Source organism: Neoarius graeffei, chromosome 7, assembly GCF_027579695.1.
Source record: "Neoarius graeffei isolate fNeoGra1 chromosome 7, fNeoGra1.pri, whole genome shotgun sequence".
Classification (NCBI taxonomy): Eukaryota; Metazoa; Chordata; class Actinopteri; order Siluriformes; family Ariidae; genus Neoarius; species Neoarius graeffei.
This window is the reverse complement of record NC_083575.1, coordinates 80747679-80769308: the sequence shown is the minus strand read 5'-3', so window position 1 is coordinate 80769308 and position 21630 is coordinate 80747679. Positions and strand designations below refer to the sequence as shown.

The following is a 21630-nucleotide window of genomic DNA, read 5'->3' as shown; positions in this document are numbered from 1 at the left end:
CTGTAATTTTTCGCAAATATATCATGAATTGAGTAATAGTGACAAGGTCAGATACAGGGAAAAGATAAAAGAATGTTCAGGGGTGGATCCGTACAGCAATGTTGTAGAGTATGAAGATGATGTACAGATGTGGCCGAGTGTGAATTACAAAAACATCATGAATTACCTGGTGTCAACTACTAGCTTCGTCACTGAGAAGCAGATCAAAGCATACAAAAGTTTAGCGCAAGTTTACTGTAATGATCTAGTACGGTAGGTTCCTGATGTAGGCAAATGTTACACAAAACACAAACCAAAAAAAAACCCCAACCTAATTATTGACATCTTCTAAGGCAACATTTTACCGAGCTCAACTATCTACATTTTATTACATTATATATTTTGTCTAGCCTTGTGATGACCTGGCGACTTGTCCAGGGTGTACCCCGCCTTTCGCCCGTAGTCAGCTGGGATAGGCTCCAGCTTGCCTGCGACCCTGTAGAACAGGATAAAGTGGCTAGAGATAATGAGATGAGATATTTTGTCTATGGTTCACATAAATGGTAGAAATATAAACTTACCCTTTACGAAATGATCTGCACATACTCTTACATATTTGTAGCTGGTCTCTTTAATGTCTGATCTGTTCAGATTTGCAAGCCACTGTCTCTGTCGTCTACGGGTTAGATCTTCCACTTGGGGTCTTTCTCACATTTTAACAGTGGGTAAACTAAACAATCTGACTCCAGCAGATTTTGAGCAGCCGATAACTGCGAAAATTTGTGGCATTTTGTATTAAGGTACTTGTTGCTACGCATGTGTTATTCCACAAAGATGGTGGATACAGCTAAATCAAAGAGGGTCATGGAACATGTGACGTCATGTGCAAATGGTCTATAGGTCAGTCGCATGCCAATTCATTGTTGGCCATACATACGTGTTTAGCCCTTCCGCCATTTCGTTTGCGGTTCGACAGTCACTTTCAGAGCATTTGATTCACTTCAGAAACCTTTTTTCCTGACACCATGTTGTGTTTTACATCACTTTGGATAACTTCACATGCAGCGATAAGTAAACATATGGTCTGCGAGATTGCGACTGTTTTTATTCATCCACAATGCACTGGTACAACACTGGAACTGGTCATAGAGATTCTAAGCGCATTACCATATACACTGTAATAGTGTGATAGTATGAATCATATGTAACAACAGGTTAAAGAAAACAGATATAATAGTAATTATGTTGTATTGTATTGTAACACTAATACAAGGTACTGAGTCACATTTAAAGAAAAATCAGACACTTTTGCTCATACCGTACACATGCCTGCTGAAAAGTATTTAACTTGGAAACATCATAGTTAATGTTGATTAAAAAAAAAAGTCAAAAATGTTTATTGAGTAATGCGCTGGGAGTAGGTGCTTTACTATTTCTTGCATGTAAAGTAGAGTCTTTTAGTCAGCAAAGAGGTGAAGCAGGGCATCTGTTTTTTTATTTCACCTTTATAGGTGACTTGACGTCTGGAGACCTTCAGGTTGACCAGTGTCAGGAGCTCGGTGAACTCCATAGTTGAGCCATGCTCTTGCAGTGTTTCACATAAATCCCGAATGTAGAACGTTCTAGACTCTTCATGATGGAATCCTATTCAGAAAATAAATTAAAATCAGTGTTAAAAAATGAACAGCCAATAATTCTATATGATCTAGAAGTGATAAACAAGCTGACCTCGACAGAAAATAGAAATGTTGTAACCGCTGTACTGAAAAAACCTTTAGTTCTGTATGTGAAGAGTTCCTACACCAAGACTTCATCACATATTCATATGCATTTAAGTTTCATGGAAAAAACTTTTTCATAGAAAAGTTTTATATAATACAGTGGATATAAAAAGTGTACACACCCCATTAAAATGATAGGTTTTCTGATGTAAAAAAAAAAAATGAGACCATGATAAATAATTTCAAATTTTTTCCAACCTTTAATGTGACCTATAACCTGTACAATTCAATTGAAAAACAAACAAATCTGTTAGGGGGGAAAACATAAAAAAGAAAAAGAAAAAAACGTACAATAAACTGGTTGCATAAGTGTGCACACCCTTAAACTAATACTTTGTTGAAGCACCTTTTAATTTAATTACAGCATTCAATCTTTTTGGGTTCACACCTGCCATCAATTAAAATGACTCTGATTAACCCCAAATAAAGTTCAGCTGTCCAGTAGGATTTCCCTGACATTTACTCAGTTGCGTCCTCCAGCAAAAGCCAGGGTTCACAGAGAGCTTACAAAGCACCAAAGGGATCTCATTGTTGAAAGGTATCAGTCAGGAGAAGGGTACAAAAACATTTCCACAGCATTAGATATACCATGGAGCACAGTGAAGACAGTCATCAAGAAGTGGAGAAAATATGGAACTACAGTGACATTACCGAAAACTGGACGTCCCTCCAAAATTAATGAAAAGACAAGACGAAAACTGGTCAGGGAGGCTGCTGAGAGGCCTACAGCAACACTGAAGGAGCTGCAGGAATTTCTGGCAAGTACTGGTTGTGTACTACATGTGACAACAATCTCCCGTATTCTCCATATGTCTGGAGTGTGAGGTAGGGTCAAAGAAAAACATCCAGGCCTGGTTAAATTTTGCAAAAAAAAAAAAATACATCAACTCTCCCCAAAGCATGTAGGAGAATGTGTTATAGTCTGATGAAACCAAGGTTGAACTTTTTGGCCACAATTCCAAAAGGTATGTTTGGCACGAAAACAACACTGCGCATCACCAAAAGAACACCATACCCACGGTGAAGCATGGTGGTGGCAGCATCATGTTTTGGGGTTGTTTTTCTTCAGCTGGAACAGGGGCTTTAGTCAAGGTGGAAGGAATTATGAACAGTTCTAAATACCAGTCAATTTTGGCCCAAAACCTTCAGGTGTCTGCTAGAAAGCTGAAGATGAAGAGGAATTTCATCTTTGAGCATGACAATGACCCCAAGCATACATCGAAATCAACAAAAGAATAGCTTCACCAGAAGAAAATGAAAGTTGTGGAACGGCCCAGCCAGAACCCAGACCTAAGTCCAATTGAAAATCTGTGGGGTGACCTGAAGAGGGCTGTGCACAAGAGATGCCCTCGCAATCTGACAGATTTGGAGCGCTTTTGCAAGGAAGATTGGGCAAATATTGCCAAGTCTAGATGTGGCAGGCTGATAGACTCCGACCCAAAAAGACTGAATGCTGTAATTCAATCAAAAGGCGCTTCAACAAAGTATTAGTTTAAGGGTGTCCACACTTATGCAACCAGCTTATTGTATGGGTTTTTTAATGTTTTTCCCCCTAACATATTTATTTGTTTTTCAATTGAATTGTACAGGTTATAGGTCACATTAAAGGTGGGAAAAGTTTTGAAATTATTTATCATGGTCTCATTTTTTTTACATCAGAAAAACCGATCATTTTAACGAGGTGTGTAGACTTTTTATATCTACTGTATGTATATAATACAAGTCTCTGAAGAACCTTTAATTATTTTATGGATAGAGTTTTATACCTATCTTACAAATTAAAATATATTTTTACAAACCGCACATTCATGAAACTCTGAGACATTTTCTATGAACTATTTATTCCTTTTCTATTCACTTAATTATTATACAGTAATGGTTTGTAAGTATTATAAATGAAAATTTGATTGCTACTTTATTTTTATTGATATGAAAATGATTCACTGAGGTAACTTGAATGTTTTAAATAAGAGAAATAGCAGAAGTTGTGCACTACACTGAACCATGTCTGAAAAAGTTGGCATGTAGAAGGCTTGTTGAAGAGAATCCAAAGTCAGACAAATCCAAAAGGAAGAACAATAATCAAAATATTACTGTGGCAGCGGGGGCGTGGTCAAGCGCCGGTCTGTGACAGGAGGGCGGAGCCAGGGAAGGTGAGTGGCAGCATCACTACACCTGACGGTAATTAACCTGTGTTTGTGTGTCTTCCCAGTAACCGCGCCCTATTTAAGGAGGCAGAGGGAGAGCAGAGGAGAGCTCTTCCCGGGACAAGAACACAGCGTGTGTGTGTGTGTATTTCCCAGAATAAAACGGTGTTGTTATACTGAAAAGTCTGGCAATAAAAAGCCTATTCGTACCTGAAGCTTTGTCCTGCCGTCCTCTGTGCTCCACCCACACCTCAGAGAGCTCTACAGTGGTGCCGAAACCCGGGAAAGGTGGAGCACCAACCTCGCAGCCCCATGGAATCCTCCCCATTCGCGGACCTGGTCCACGCCCTCGTCACGGCTCAGCAAAGCCAGCACCAGGCGCTCGTCACGCTCCGAAAGGAGCAAGAGCAGCGCTTCGAAGCCCTGGTGCTGGCCCAGCAGGAAGATCGCGAGGCGTTCCGGCATCTCCTCGCGTCGGCGGGGTCCACCAGCGCCCCGGCCGCGGGCCCGTCTCCCCTCACCATGACCAAGATGGGCCCGCAGGACGACCCCGAGGCGTTCCTCACATTGTTCGAACAGGTCGCCGAAGCCTCGGGGTGGCCGATGGAGCAGCGCGCGGCGCGCCTCCTCCCCCTCCTGACGGGAGAGGCGCAGCTGGCCGCGCTACAGCTCCCCGCCGATCGCCGGCTGGCCTATGCGGACCTTCGCCGGGCCGTCCTCCAGCGCGTGGGGCACACACCAGAACAACAGTGCCAGCGCTTCTGTGCGCTGCGGTTGGAGGAAGTCGGCCGGCCGTTCGCGTTCGGCCAGCAGCTCCGGGACGCCTGCTGGCGGTGGCTGAGGGCCGACGATCGCGACGCCGAGGGAATCATCGATCAGGTGGTGCTGGAGCAGTTCATCGCCCGCTTACCAGCCGGAACCGCGGAGTGGGTCCAGTGCCACCGCCCGGCATCAGTGGATCAGGCAGCAGGACTGGCGGAGGATCATTTGGCGGCTGTTCCGGCGGCAGGACAGCCGACAACATCTTCTCTTCTCTCCTCTTCTCTCTCTCTTTCTCCCCTCCCTTCTGTGTCCCGTCCTCGCCCCATTCCCCCACCACGGAGACGGAGGCCGGCTCCACCCCAGCCAGCCCGCCGCACCCGTGGTGCCCTCCTGTTTCTCTCTTCTGTGTCTGTCTCTCCCCCCCTCAGGTGAGTGAGCCCCAGAGCACTGGTGCAGAGGGAAAGCCCAGGCCGGTTTGCTGGCGCTGCGGGGAGCCGGGCCACCTGCAACAACAGTGCGCAGCAATGGAGGTGGGCACGGTGGTACGGATCCCCGACGCGCCAGAAGCTGCCCTCGATCGGGCCGGAGCGTATCGCATACCGGTGAGTGTCCAAGGGGCTACATATCAGGCGTTGGTGGATTCTGGTTGCAATCAGACCTCGATCCGCCAAAGCCTGGTGCAAGACGAGGCATTGGGGGGAGCACAGGGGGTGAAGGTGTTGTGTGTGCACGGGGATGTTCACAGCTACCCTTTGGTGTCGGTCCACATATTTTTCAGAGGGGAAAAATCTATAGTGAAGGCGGCGGTTAATCCTCGCCTTACCCACTCTTTAATTTTGGGGACTGATTGGCCGGGATTTCGGGGTTTAATGACGCGCCTAGTAAAGAGTGGGTCCTGCCATTTGACAGGGGGAGGTCCCGGTGTCGCTTTGGCTGGAGCTGCTGTCACAGAGCCATCTACGTCATCTCCGTGACAGAGTGAGGAGCCGCCGGCTCCTCCTCTTTCTGTTGGGGAATCCCTCGCGGATTTCCCATTAGAACAATCGTGAGACGAGACTCTGCGACATGCGTTTGACCAAGTGAGAGTAATCGATGGTCAAACGCTCCAGCCGAACGCCACCCCGTCCTTCCACTATTTTTCTATTATGAAGGATAGATTATACCGAGTGACGCAGGACACTCAGACGAAAGAGCGAGTCACACAGCTGTTAATTCCAAAGAGTCGCCGGGAATTGGTATTTCAGGCGGCTCACTTTAATCCCATGGCTGGACACCTAGGGCAGGATAAGACACTAGCCCGGATAATGGCCGATTCTATTGGCCGGGAATTCGCGGCGATGTCCGTAAGTGGTGTACGGCGTGCCGCAAATGCCAGTTAGTAAATCCAGCGGCCATTCCAAAAGCGCCTTTGCGCCCCCTACCATTAATCGAGACCCCGTTCGAAAGAATTGGGATGGATCTCGTCGGGCCATTAGATCGGTCAACACGAGGGTACCGCTTTATATTGGTTCTGGTGGACTATGCAACGCGATACCTGGAAGCGGTGCCTCTTCGCAATATCTCAGCACGCAGTATTGCGGAGGCCCTCTTCCACGTCATCTCCCGGGTTGGAATCCCGAAAGAGATTCTGACTGACCAAGGCACCTCGTTTATGTCACGAACACTGAGCGAACTGTATGGGCTATTAGGTATTAAGCCGATCCGCACCAGCGTGTATCACCCACAAACGGACGGTTTAGTTGAACGGTTCAATCGCACCCTCAAGAATATAATTAAAAAATTCGTAAGTGAGGACGCACGTAACTGGGATAAATGGCTCGAACCCTTGTTATTTGCAGTGCAAGAGGTCCCCCAAGCCTCCACGGGGTTCTCCCCATTTGAATTGTTATACGGGCGTAAGCCGCGCGGCATTTTAGATGTGCTGCGAGAAAACTGGGAGGAGGGACCTTCACAGAGTAAAAACGAAATTCAGTACGTTATGGACCTGCGCGCAAAACTCCACATGCTCACCCACCTAACTCAGGAGAATTTGCAGCAGGCCCAGGAACGGCAAGCCCGCCTGTACAACAAGGGCACGCGCCTTAGAGAGTTCACTCCGGGAGATAAGGTACTCGTACTGTTGCCCACGTCGAGCTCCAAATTAATCGCCAAGTGGCAAGGACCCTTTGAGGTCACACGGCGAGTCGGGGATGTCAACTATGAGGTAAGGCGAATGGACAGGGAGGGGGCGCTACAGATCTACCACCTCAATCTGCTTAAACTCTGGAACGAGGAGGTCCCCGTGGCGTTGGTGTCGGTAGTTCCGGAGAAGGCGGAGCTGGGGCCAGAGATTCAAAAAGGGACATTGGCATCACGTACCTCTCCGGTCCCCTGTGGAGACCACCTCTCCCCGACCCAACTCACGGAGGTCGCCCAGTTGCAGGCCAAGTTTTCGGATGTGTTCTCGCCCCTGCCCGGTCGCACTAACCTCATAGAACACCACATAGGGACGCCCCCGGGGGTGGTAGTGCGTAGCCGCCCTTACAGGCTACCCGAACACAAAAAAAAAGGTGGTTCGGGAAGAACTTCAGACCATGCTCGAAATGGGCATCGTCGAGGAGTCCCACAGTGACTGGAGCAGCCCGGTGGTCTTGGTACCCAAGGCCAACGGGTCGGTCCGGTTCTGTGTGGACTACAGAAAAGTCAATGCGGTGTCTAAATTCGACGCGTACCCAATGCCTTGTATTGACGAGCTGCTCGATCGACTAGGCACGGCTCGCTTTTACTCGACACTGGATTTGACGAAGGGATATTGGCAGATCCCCTTGACTCCATTATCCCGGGAGAAAACGGCCTTTTCCACACCGTTCGGCTTACACCAATTTGTCACACTTCCTTTTGGGCTGTTTGGGGCGCCCGCTACGTTTCAGCGGCTGATGGACAGGGTCCTCCGGCCCCACGCCACCTATGCGGCCGCATATCTTGATGACATTATCATTTATAGTAATGACTGGCAGCGGCACCTGCAACACCTGAGGGCCGTCCTTAGGTCGCTGAGGCGGGCGGGTCTCACTGCCAACCCGAAGAAGTGTGCGATTGGGTGGGTGGAAGTACGGTATCTGGGCTTCCACTTGGGCAACGGGCAGGTGCGTCCCCAAATTAATTAGACAGCAGCGATTGCGGCCTGCCCGAGGCCCAAGACCAAAAAGGGGGTGAGACAGTTCCTGGGGCTGGCTGGCTACTATTGTAGGTTTATACCTAATTATTCGGACGTCACCAGCCCGCTGACTCACCTCACTAAAAAGGGGGCGCCAGATCCGGTCCAGTGGACGGAGCAGTGCCAGCGGGCTTTCTCTGAGGTAAAGGCTGCACTGTGTGGGGGGCCACTATTACACTCCCCTGACTTTTCTCTCCCTTTTGTGTTGCAGACCGACGCGTCGGACAGAGGGCTGGGGGCGGTGTTGTCCCAGGAGGTGTAGGGGGAGGACCGCCCCATCCTGTACATAAGCAGGAAGCTGTCGGTGCGTGAGGGGCGCTACAGCACTATTGAGAAAGAATGCCTGGTGATCAAGTGGGCGGTCCTCGCCCTCCGTTACTACCTGCTGGGGCACCCTTTCACCCTCTGTTCGGACCACGCGCCCCTCCAGTGGCTCCACCGCATGAAAGATGCCAACGCGCGGATCACCCGTTGGTATCTGGCACTCCAACCCTTCAATTTCAAGGTGGTCCACAGGCCGGGGGCGCAGATGGTCGTGGCGGACTTCCTCTCCCGTCAAGGGGGGGGGGAGTCGGCTGCGGGCCGGACGGGCACCCGGCCTGAGTCGGGCGGTGGGGGTATGTGGCAGCAGGGGCGTGGTCAAGCGCCGGTCTGTGACAGGAGGGCGGAGCCAGGGAAGGTGAGTGGCAGCATCACTACACCTGACGGTAATTAACCTGTGTTTGTGTGTCTTCCCAGTAACCGCGCCCTATTTAAGGAGGCAGAGGGAGAGTAGAGGAGAGCTCTTCCCGGGACAAGAACACAGCGTGTGTGTGTGTGTGTGTGTGTGTGTGTGTGTGTGTGTGTGTGTGTGTATTTCCCAGAATAAAACGGTGTTGTTATACTGAAAAGTCTGGCAATAAAAAGCCTATTCGTACCTGAAGCTTTGTCCTGCCGTCCTCTGTGCTCCACCCACACCTCAGAGAGCTCTACAATTACACAGGCAAAGCATCAGGTAAAAGCTGGACACTAAAGTACTGTATAATGCAGTGCCACTATGTATATATTTTTAGTGCTCCACAAATTCATATCTGTATCTGAATACAGCCAGAAGTGAGCCTGGTCTAAACTCGAAAGGGTTTTCATATTTGTGAACTGTGTGTAATGAAATGTTTAACTAGTAGCCTAACTTAAATGGCCATGGCCCTGACTAGGCAGTTACTAAGAATTCGTGAATTAAACTTTTTTTGTATTTACGAATTTTTTTTCTGTCCCATGAGCTTCATATTTGACTACTTGCTCACTCGTACATGAATGTAAAGTTCTTGCTAGTACAAGTTTTTTTGTTGCCTCATGGGATCTCAGTCCAGCTCCACATCTGTAGTCTCGACCTAATGTCCAGTGAACCTTTCTGACATGTTTTCTCATAAAATAAAATTAATTATTATATATACAGGACACTTTTTACATGGAATAAAAACATGTATTCTATTCCCTTGTAGCGGGTTTCATTCGTTTGGTTTGATAGCATGCAATATTGTTAGCATATTGCTTATCCTACGTGTATTATGTCACTCCACCCAATGGAGAATGAGCATTGAATATGGTTTACGATATTGCATGGTTGTCAAGACAACATGACGTCACACATCGGAGATGTGAAACTTCCATGCTAGCAAGCAATTGGGACAAATTGTAAACAAACATGGCCGCCAGGTTTGCTTCATTAAATACGGAAGATTTTGAGAGAATTTTGAAAGAGAAAGACACGTTGAATACCCAAAAGGAATCTGTATGTATAATAATAATAATAATAATAATAATACAATTGACTGGCTTTTTCATGGTATATCAATCACTCACACAATATTCCATTCAGCTACTCATCTTTGACTCATTCAATATCATGCTAGCTGAATGAAATATATTTGATATACCACTCAACGCCAGCCAATATTATTTAAATAGTACACCTCCAGGTACATAATAAAAACACGCTGTCTGATCTTTTTTTTAACATAACTTTATCCATAGCATATATATAAAACTAACATAGAAAGGGTTGGAACAACAGAGCTTGGCCCCAAATTAAGTGCACCCTAATAAAATAAAATAAAAATAAAAACAAACAAATAACATGTAAATTGAGAATTATGATAATTTCGGATAGGTAGAAAAATGAAATCATGATACATGTTTAATTAACTAACATACACTAAAGGCCGATAACTAAGAAATAGTTTGATATTATCTAAAATTATATGAATGTATTTCATTTATAGCAGTTTATAAGTAAGAATGTCAGGAGTATACAAAAGGATTTAAAAAACAAACAAACTAGTAGTTCATGAAGGTTCATTGTTTTTCAAAGTATACTGGATACAGTCTGGTAATTAAATTAGAAACAACAAAGTTTGTGACAGAAAACATTTTGTGACATTCTGAATAATTTATTCATATTTACTTACATCCTGACTGGGCCCAAGGTAAATAAGAGCCAGTAATTAACTGATGAATGGCTGCCTTCTATATACTGAGTGTGTGATAACAACTTGATTGAAATGTAACGGATTTGCTTCAAAATTATTTTAAATGTAAATGGAGCACCAGCATTTTGGATAATGAACATCCAGTATGATAAGGTAGATGTACTAAATACACTCCTGGCGAGATAAAATGTGTGGGATTCACAATTTTCATTTGTTTATTTCATACTCACCCTCTGCTACAGAGTAACACATGAGGAAATCTGCCCCTGCTGGGACAGTGTAGATGTTAGCTGCTTCCTCTACCTCTTCCTCATCATCACTGTCCCCTGCCATCATGCCGGTCACAGCATCTTCATATTTCTCACCAGCGCATGCCTGTAGGTTTAGACATACACAAGTATCATATACATAGCAAAAGTATGGCATGTACTGTCAATCTGTGTCATCAAAAAAGTCACACACTAAGAATTCATTGGACACGTTTAGCGTCGATTACAGTGAGCGTTTGCTGTGGCATTGTTTCAGCAACCTTATACAAAATCAAAACATTTATTTCTGTCCAGACTTGCATTAGTTTTCCACTGAGATCTTGCATTGATGTTGGGTGAGTCGAACCACTCTGTAAAGTCTTCTCCAGCACATTCCAAAGACTTTCAAATGGGTTAAGATCAGGACTTGATGGTGGCCATTTCATGTGTGAAAATGATTCCTCATGCTCCCTGAACCACTTTTTCACCGTTTGAGCCTGATGAGTCATTACATTATTGTATAGTTCAATAGCAATTCTTTCCTTAGTTTCAGATAATCTAAATCTACAGTGGATCGATATCGATTAGTTTTTATGTCCGATAATATTGGATCATAACTACTGTACTGTATATAGTAATGATGTAAAGTGAAAGTGCTGCTTCACTGCTGTCCACCAGGCACCCAGCAGAGTCACACCATAATAAATATTGTGTTGTTGTTTCTGGCATGCGGTGTCAAAGAAAGGAATGAATATGTATTCATAACTGATGTGTATCTCATTATTGGTGTCACTGTCACAAGACAATGCAGGAATTTATTGACTTGAAATACACAACAATACACAATTTGATGGTTCACATGTTATAATATTATTATTCTATTAAGGTTGATTTTCTGCCCTTGCAAGTATTTTACATTTATTTTCCATATATATATATATATATATATATATATATATATATATATATATATATATATATATATATATATATTAGAAAAACAGCAACAGTAATTAAATAGAAATTTCCCTAAGTTACATTACACTACATTACATGCTGTTAATGATGCATACCTACACGTGATTAATGCACAATTAGTGCACCTATATAAAGACTTTAAATACATGCTCAGTGCGAAGTATTGAGTTACTCTGTGGACACTTTATCAAGCCTTAGTTCCTTGTTTGTATTTGCAGTTACCTGATCTGTTTTCTTGTTTCCTCATATTTGATTCTGCCTCTTCCTGTGAAAGCCTACTTGTGCCTCGCCTGACCTTTTGCTTATTTATCGTGTTTGATTTCTGCTTGCCGATTTGGATTGTCTGCCTCTTTTCACTTTACTTACTTACGGCCCTTAGCTCCTCCTGGAGCATAGGCCATCGACGATCTCCCTCCTCTATCTCATCCTGTCTTGGGCTAGCCTCTTAAGTGTGTTTCAGGTGTAGCCTCAGCTCTTCATTACAGCCTCAACACCACGCCTCCAGGTGTTTTTGGGGCGTCGTCTTTTCCGCTTGCCCTGGGGATTCCATTTGAAAGCTTGCCTTGTAACACTGTCTGGATGTTTCCTCAAGGTGTGGCCAATCCATCTCCCCTCTTTTCATTCTTCTTAATAAAACCTATTTGCCACTTACTGTACATCCATCTCCTAATTACCCAGACCCTGACATTATGATTGTAGACAAATAAAAGAATGTTGTTCAACAAGTTCAGGATTTATCTCTCATAGGGTTGATTTGGAAAGCTGGCATTTACTTTCAATTTCACTTATATTTTGAAAGCGCAAAAATTCCTTAGGACTTTATAGTTAGTTTTTTTTTTTTTTTCTTTTTTATCAGACATCTAATTTTTGGGTTTGTTTACCTGACATGTTTCGACGTACAACTTCCGTCTTCCTCAGAGTGTCACCGGATGTTAATTGGTGACGCATCTTTTATCAGCTGCTGTTTCTGAAGGCGTGGCCTTCCTGTCTGGTTTGACAGGTCGGTCACGCCTTATACTGTCTGTTCGTCCCCTGCAAGATGTCACTCCAGGTATGGGAGAGCATGTATGCTCCCTCATCCCGGTTGATGGTCCTCGGGCTTCGCTTACGGATCTCTATGGCCTCCCTGATCCAGCGCTGATGTTTGTTATCTTCATATTCAGAAACAGCAGCTGATAAAAGATGCGTCACCAATTAACATCCGGTGACACTCTGAGGAAGACGGAAGTTGTACGTCAAAACATGTCAGGTAAACAAACCCAAAAATTAGATGTCTGATAAAAAAGAAAAAAAAAACTAACTATATTTAATATAAGACATAATGAACGTAATCGAAAGGTCCTTAGGACTTTGTTTATAGCCAAAGCTAAAGACTCTGAGTCACAATGATATGAATAATTTAGTCATATGATTTGCTGGTGAACAGACCAAAGGTCAAGCTATTTCAAAATCCAGAGTAAATAAAAGAGAATTTCCTGTAAGAGGTTGTCATTTCACTGATTTCAACCATCATTCTTACTTACTATCTGATAATAGTCACATCAGTTGGGTTTTATTCATAGTGTATAATATGTTCATAATTTTGGTATTTATATTCATTAATCATAAGTGTGTTACATGCTATATGTGTCATCACCATTTCAGAATTAATCCAGAATTGCTTCCACAATAAATGACAAAAATCAAGTTAATAATGTTTTTCAACCTACCTATAAGGAGCATAATATTTATTTTTTAATATAGCTTTTAATGCTTTCTTTTATTGCTTTCTAACTATGCATAGGTTGTTATTAGTCATAATGGTTGGGTAGTACAATGGTTAGGGGAAGCCATGATTAGGTCTATCTAAAACATCTTTGGAACCAAAAGGTTGCTGGTTCGATTCCCTGGACCAGCAAGACTGGCTGAAGTGCCCTTGAGCAAGGCACCTAACCCCCAACTGCTCCAGCAAGAGTGGTGGCATACCTTGTGTCTGATTAGCCAAAGAAAAACTGATGATGCGATTATCGGTTCAGGCAGGAGCATGACCAAAACTAAAAAACTTGTGTGGTATGGCATTATAATAAATAGTGATGCCTTACACTGAATCAAAAGGCAGTGTACAAATTAACTGTTAATAAAATAATTCCTCAAACTTTGGATAATTTCAATAAAGCTATATTTCTTCTTTGCTAATGTACCCTTTATATATAAATTTGTGTAAATTTATATACTCGCATATTTATTCAAGGTATACATATGTATTTAATGTATCACTTTGCTTAATTTTGTTTTCTCATTTCTTTTTTCATTGTTAAACTTGGCTTGTTCTAACGATTATTGGCACCCTTTGTAAAGGTTGGTAAAAAAAAAGGGGGGGTGGGTTTAGAAACAATCCACCTTTTGGTGAAGTAGCTTCATCTCACACTGAAAAAATGAGAAAAATCCAACTTTTAATTGAAATGGATTTATTCAGAGAGGAAAAAAAAATTCCCTCATCAAGAAATAATTATCGTCAACACTTGATGAGGGTGCCAATAATTGTGGAGGGCACTGTATATGTACTCCAGATTTTACAGTAATTTACTGGCAACCTGGTTGCTAGGATTTAAACACACAACCTTCCAATCTGTAACCCAAAGCCTTAATCACTGTCGTGGTGTTACAGATCAGAAGGTTATGTGTTTAATCCCAGAACTTCCAAACTGCCATGATTGGGTCCATCAGCTCAGTGTGTCCTGCATCAGCCAAAAGAGCTATTATAACTAGATTATATGTTATTTTATACTGTGCAAGATATTACATTACTTTACGGTAATGTACCGTAATATCTTGTTTACTGTTTTACAGTTGTTTACTGTAAATACTTTATTGGAAATCCAGGTTCCCAGTAAATTGCTGTGTTATTTTTTATTTTTTACAGTTTACTTGAATAAAGGTGGGTGAAGTGCCATAATGAGGAGTAATAAACTGTTGTTGTTCAGTGACATCACAGTTACCTGGAAGATGAAAATCTTGGGCTTCCCAACAAGGCTCTTGCACTGATCTCCTCTGAACAGATCTGTTATATCCTTAATATCAATGTCATCATCGCAGGCGGAAATTTTCCTTTCTTTGCCATGAGTCAAGAAAATGCAGACAAAGCAGTCAGCATCTGCATGGTTGGCTGCAGCAGCTGTGGTTAAAAATTAATAATGTTGATATAACAAAATTTACAGAAAACAAATCAGTTTTCAAAAAGATGATGAAGTTTGAGAATTGTACCTTTACATAATTCTGTTAGCACCTCCTTCTTAGTTTTGTCATTGTAAGTGTTTACTTCAAACCCTAAGGCTTGAAATCTGAAATAAGAATGGAAAGTAGCCAAAGATGGAAAGAGATGGTAATTTTACGTACTTTGATTTTTAAAGCTATAATATTTTCAGAGAAAAGTAGCATGGACATGCAATTATAAACACTTAATACAACTAGATAGAATTCGACGCTAATGGCGTCAATGGGGATGCCTCCGCCTGGTAGACTACACGCCTTATTAAGTTGTGATTGGGGGATGGACATTTGACCTCACAGTGACCTTGACCTTAGACCTTTTGATCTCAAAATCTAATCAGTTTATCTTTGTCCCCAAATGCACAAATGGTGAAAGGTTGGTGAAATTCCTTTCATTTGCCTTGGAGTTATTGTGTTCACAAGGTTTTTAGACAGACATTTGACCTCACAGTGACCTTGACCTTAGACCCTTTGATCTCAAAATCTAATCATTTCATGTTTCTCCCAAAGTGCACAAATGGTGAAAGTTTGGTGAAATTCCTTTCATTAGTCTTTGAGATATGGTGTTCACAAAGTTTGGGGATGGACATTTGACCTCACAGTAACCTTGACCTGTGACCTTTTAACCTCAAAATCTAATCAGTTCATGTTTGTCCCCAAATGCACAAATGGTGAAAGTTTGGTGAAATTCCTTTCATTTGCCTTGGAGATATTGTGTTCACAAGGTTTTCGGACAGACATTTGACCTCACAGTGACCTTGACCTTAGACCTTTTGATCTCAAAATCTAATCAGTTCATGTTTCTCCCAAAGTGCACAAATGGTGAAAGTTTGGTGAAATTCCTTTCATTAGCCTTTGAGATATCGTGTTCACAAGGTTTCGGGACAGACATACACACGGACGGACGCACGCACGGACAGACGGATAACCCAAAAACATAATGCCTCCTGCACCTTAAGGTGGCAGAGGCATAAAAATATATCGGATTTAGGGGATTTACAAACCTGAATTTCAAATCTGAATTAGAAAATTCATGGACTGATTTCAAAATTAAAGAACAATTTACCAGAGACTTACAGGACACCTGAAATATTTATGTGTGCAAAGAAAACAGGTAATTACTCAGTCATTTTTTTCCTAACAATGAAATGATCATATTTCTTTTAATGTTTGTGAGTGTGCACCTTTCCGTGAGGTTGTCTCTGTCTTTATTTGTGCCACAGCGTTCCTGTAAAGATCTATCCGGAAAGACTTCCTGGTTGAAGATTAATGCCAAGCCTCGCCTCTCGTGGTCCATCTTGTACTCCATTGGTGAATCAATTCTGCTTGCAATCAAAAGCACATCATATAGTTTTTAAAATACAAGATGTGAAATTATTTTGCAATATTTTATGGGCCTGACACATACACACAACTGCATTAGTTTGTGACAATTATTTTTCTAAGACCATAGTCAAATTGTTGTATTATTTACCCTGAATTTATATTATACTTAGGTTTTTTGATACAAGGATCCATTAAGCTGAGCCTAAGAACAATTTTTGAGTTTAAATATTTAAAGGTCATAGGCAAGGGTCGGAGGTGGAATGTAGAATATCAACTTTATTTTCTAGAAGAACGACCCAAAAAGTGAATTCAATCTTCCTGGTGTCTAATTTGCACCCTAAAATTGAATAAAATGGTTAAAATATACTGGTTTGCACAAGTTCCGAAGGTTTGTTTATATCTCACTTATGCGCACTTTTACCACCAGGGGACAGTCGTTATGACGTCATTCAAGGCAAACAGACTGGGAGCAGCTCTGTGTTTACTTGCGAACCAAGCACATGTGTACGGACTTTGGTTGTGAGAGGTTGTGTAAAATGTCTGAAAGCGATAGCGATTTTGAAGTAGGAACTCTCCAAATTGAATATTGAGAGTTGAAACCATATATGTATGAACATATGGCCGTTGCAAAGCAATCGGTGAATGTGGCTCACTGGTTTAACCGTGCAGCCTCGGAATCAGACAGCGACTCGGCTGACTCTGATCACGGTGACCCCGGACCTCAACAAGACTCATGCCCAAACGATTTATCCTGGTAGTTATGATAAATTCTTACGCTCGTCGTAATACTAAATAAGAGCCATTTTGAAGAATAATTAAACCGCTCTCCCTAGTGGATATAGGTAACGATTACTTGACAGTGCACCGGTAGGCCACATTAGCCTGCCATCCATGGCATTATACTATTTATAGCCGACTCTAAGCAAGGAAATATCCCTTTTTGTCTCATTTCCACAATGATTGTACAGGATCCCTCAGAATTCTTGACTCGTCAATTGCAAGCAAAGGTAAAAATGTTTACCTCCAATCTTCTCCTTTTTGCTTGAGCGTTGCTGGTCCGTTTCTTCTTTGAATGCTTGATTTTGTGTTCGAATTTTGTCAGAACAGTGTCAGGTTTGAGCCTTCTCTGTCCGACACTGACACGTAAACTCTCCAACAGATGGAGATTCTTTAAAAAGTGATCGGATCACAGAGTGGCGTATTTTCCCGGCTGCCAACCCTCTCGCTTCACGTGCACAATCCACTCTCTCCGTCTCTTCTTCTCTCTCGGAAAAAGGTAAAAACTTCTTCCTGAACTGGTCCCGTTGTTACAGTTCACTGCACAGCAATAAGGCATGGTTTTTCTTTGGAAATTCCTGAATGCACATCTGCACTCAACCCGAACAGCATGCAAATAAATGTAACGTAACAAGCAATTTGTTTGTCTTGAATGGCATCATGTGCTGAGTGGTCACGAAAATCGCTGAGCAGAAATTCACCACGATCCGCACTAACTTATTCTAACTTATTTTAATTATTAGTTATTAACAATACTTCTTGGGACCAGAAGAAAATTACAGATGATTTTTTAACATATAAAGTTTCAAATGTGTATAACTTTAAAACCTTTGCCTATGACCTTTAAAGGCTCGTGTGTGTGTGTGTGTGTGTGTGTAGCCATCTTGTGTTCTTCACCACTGATTGTTATTGTTGTAAGTGCATTTCATGTGCAAACACAGATTCATCATTAAGTTGTCTCATCTCATCTCATCTCATCTCATCTCATCTCATCTCATCTCATCTCATCTCATCTCATCTCATTATCTCTAGCCACTTTATCCTGTTCTTCAGGGTCGCAGGCAAGCTGGAGCCTATCCCAGCTGACTATGGGCGAAAGGCGGGGTACACCCTGGACAAGTCGCCAGGTCCACACACAGGGCTGACACATAGACACAGACAACCATTCACACTCACATTCACACCTACGGTCAATTTAGAGTCACCAGTTAACCTAACCTGCATGTCTTTGGACTGTGGGGGAAACCGGAGCACCTGGAGGAAACCCACGCGGACACGGGGAGAGCATGCAAACTCCGCACAGAAAGGCCCTCGCCGGCCACGGGGCTCGAACCCAGACCTTCTTGCTGTGAGGTGACAGCGCTAACCACTACACCACCGTGCCGCCTCATTAAGTTGTAAAACCCTTAAAATGTCATATGGTAAGAAATACGAGCAGGTCTGTTTTCTTTTGAAGCTAGTGGAAGGTACTGTATGTTTTAGCCAATGAGAAGCATGTATTGGGCAGCCAATCAGAAGTCTGTGTTCAAACAAAGAAAGGTCCTTTTTCAATTATTTTAATAGGAGCTGCCATTTTGTTTTTGGGGTGGTCCTAGAGTGGGTCCCTCATAGTGGGACACAAAAGCTAAAGGTAGAAATTTAGACCTCCAGCGTATATCCTGGGTATCACTCAGTGCTCAAATTGTTTTATACAATAAAGGTGCTTCAAGGTAACTTCTTTCATGAAAGTGTATTTTTGGCTACTTTTAGACTTCCACAACAGACACAGAAGAAGCCACAGCTGGAGAGAACAGTGTATGTGGCAATACAATGCACAGACTGTCGTAAGTGTAGTATTGGTTTTAATGTAACAAACTATTGCTCAAATTGAGCTCATTTCGTGTAACAAACACAGACAAGTGAAGTGATACAAACAGTTGTAGGGGGGCTGCGATGCCGTAGCCATAGTACCCACAATACCCTGCTTCACTTTATGGCCCATCTTCTCCTCTTCCACTATTACAACATTGAACAGAACAATCCCTGCACTCGATGCCATGTTCTATCTCCACCCATTCTTCTGACTCCCTGTAATGGTATTGGATATAGAGATGATACTGGATTCCAAATACAGTGACATAACGACTGTGCTTTAAAACATGCGGCGGAATCGAAATTCTTTCTCTCTGGCAGTGGATCCCCACGCGTGAAAGAGACATTGTTGCATCTGTGCTAAAGTGGAACAAAAAACAAAGAATGAGTTATTGATACCGGACCTTTAGCCAAAGTTCAATGTATTTGATCTTCGCATAGTTGTGATAATAACTGAACCGGTTAGTTACTGCAGCCCACGCAGTATTTTAAAGAGAAAAGGCGACCGGATCCCTTTTCCCTTTCACAGCTTCAGCGAACTACAAACAAGATTCCTTCCAGGTCATCGGACGACCGATGGGACACCGAATATCTTCAGCTGATGAGCTGTAAAAGCAAAAGGAGCAGAACTGTTTTCTCCCTGGACCTGTGCTCCACACTGTCTTTGGATAACAGATGGCGCACTTTCAGTCACCAAGCAAGAGCGATCTCAAGTAAGGCTGGCATCTGGGCAATTGTTAGTCTTAGTTGTGGCTAGTTAATGCGAAGAGTGTTGTTTATTTGAATTCATTCATGGTTTAAACGTACACATTTTGATTCACATGAAAGTCGGTCTTAGACCGCGTGTTGTTTGATTTGCTTTGTTTACTATCTGTATTAAATAGATTGTGCATGCTCTCTCTCTCTCTCTCTGTTTAACTCCCTCCGTCGCACCACACCCCTCAACATTGGGATTTCAGGAGTAGCTAAGGGTTGAGTAGAAGTTTGGGTTTAAGCCCTAGCTGGGACTAGCTTAAGTTACAGATCCTTTTGTTACTCTCCCTCGTGTGCTCTCCTTGTTGCCTCCCCCCCCCCTTTAGGTGGTGCCTAGCACAAAGGTTCGCACACTACATTCACATACCACACCTATCTCGCCTGCGTGCGCAAACACAGCCTCGTTCCCTCACTCCCCTCCTCTTTGTCGTGTGCCTGCGCATGCCCTCTCTCCCTAGCTGCTCCTCATCTCGTTAGTGTACAGCTGCGCACACGCACACATACACCTACACTCACACACACACTCACACAGACACACAAACAGGTGATTTCCCTCTCACATTTTAACATTCACTCGCCCCTACACTGTAACACTGGCATATAGCCCATTGCTTCTGATCACCATTAGTGCCTTGGCTATCATCATATTCACTGCTGATTTCTCATCCTGTTTACTGCTGGTTATTATTCTACTTACTACTGACTATTGCTTTATACACTACTGATTCTTATTTGTATACATTGTATCACAATTTTTTTTATTGAATTATTCCTTGGCTGCTATTGTTGCTATATCTGATCATTATTAGTTTGCTAATTTGTGGCAGCTATTTCAATAAATAGTACCTTTGGAGTAAACTGTGTCCTGTCTATTGCTACAACATTCACTGAGTGCCAACCTCTGCCAGCAAGTCCTCTAATTGCCTTCGCCCATTTGGTTGTTATATGAATGTTATAGATCAAGAGTAAATGTATTACATTAGAGCTACAATACTCACTAAATCTATAGAAGCATCACCACTAAGTTATTCCATTAATTTTAATAGTTTAGCTATAAACTATTAGACACTTGAATGAATGATTAATTAATTTATGAGACTGATCCCTTTTTACATGAGACTGATTCGATAAGCCTATTGCACCTGCACAATAAAATGTCCCAGTGCTGTTATTCTAAATCTCAGCACTCTTGAACTCTTGTTGCTTGTATAATCTAATTTGTGGGCCAGAACTTAAAAATATATAATTTAGCAATACACTTCTAAAATAAAAGTAAAAATACATTTTGATTGTCTGAAAAAAAACTGCATTATATACAACACCATAGTAAACCATCCCTTGCATTTAAGTTAACATTTAAAGGAGATTAAATAATATATTTAGATTTTTATATATGATTTCTGAATATTTTGAATATATACATTACAAAACTAAATGCAATCATAACGAAATGTAAAAATTCAGAGAGGAAAAAGGAATAGAAACTTACCTGAAACCTGAGACTAAACAAATGAACGATGAGGTGGAGTTCCTACAGAGGGGGTGGAGTTCCTGCTTATGTCACAACTTTTGCCAGTCAGCATGAATCTATTTACTGCAGGCATAGCACCACCTACTGAACAAATTTAAATAAAAAAAAGCATGTACTGATAATCTCTCAAATTACACACATACAGAGAGAACTGTGTAAATAAAATTGTGAGTTTTACCTTTACCTAATTATTGGCTAATTGAAAAATTATTATTGGACAAAATGGTATTATTAAAATTATTATTGGTACACCCTGGACAATTCACCAGATCATCGCAAGACTGACACATAGAGAAAAACAACCATTAACACCTACGGTCAATTTAGAGCCACCAATTAGCCTAACCTGCATGTCTTTGGACTGTGGGGAAACTGGAGCACCCGGAGGAAACCCACGTAGACACAGAAAGAACATGCAAATTCCACACAGAAAGACCCCCATCAGCCACTGGGCTTGAACCCAGAACCTTCTCGCTGTGAGGCAACAGTGTTAGTGACTACACCACCATGTACAGGATTATGTGTTATTATATACTACTAATATGTATGATATTACTATTTAAGCTATTACAGTACCTTACTGT

The 21630-nt window shown here is 42.5% G+C and overlaps 1 protein-coding gene across 3 annotated transcripts; it reads right to left on the bottom strand.

Moving 5' to 3' along the window:
* Positions 1 to 1067: 1067 nt before the first annotated feature.
* Positions 1068 to 21046, bottom strand: LOC132889718 (caspase-6-like). Of its 3 annotated transcripts, none has more exons than XM_060926491.1 (7): positions 19222 to 19303; positions 18826 to 19122; positions 15993 to 16130; positions 14803 to 14879; positions 14538 to 14713; positions 10564 to 10708; positions 1068 to 1623 (listed from the first exon to the last, which is right to left on the bottom strand). In XM_060926491.1, exons 3-7 carry the CDS (start codon positions 16115 to 16117, stop codon positions 1409 to 1411), a joined length of 738 nt encoding a protein of 245 aa, XP_060782474.1. In that variant the 5' UTR covers positions 16118 to 16130; positions 18826 to 19122; positions 19222 to 19303; the 3' UTR covers positions 1068 to 1408. The 3 variants fall into 3 exon arrangements, with proteins under 3 accessions (XP_060782474.1, XP_060782473.1, XP_060782475.1); XM_060926490.1 differs by having other exon boundaries at positions 18866 to 19122; XM_060926492.1 differs by lacking the exons at positions 18826 to 19122; positions 19222 to 19303 and adding an exon at positions 21005 to 21046.
* Positions 21047 to 21630: the final 584 nt, after the last annotated feature.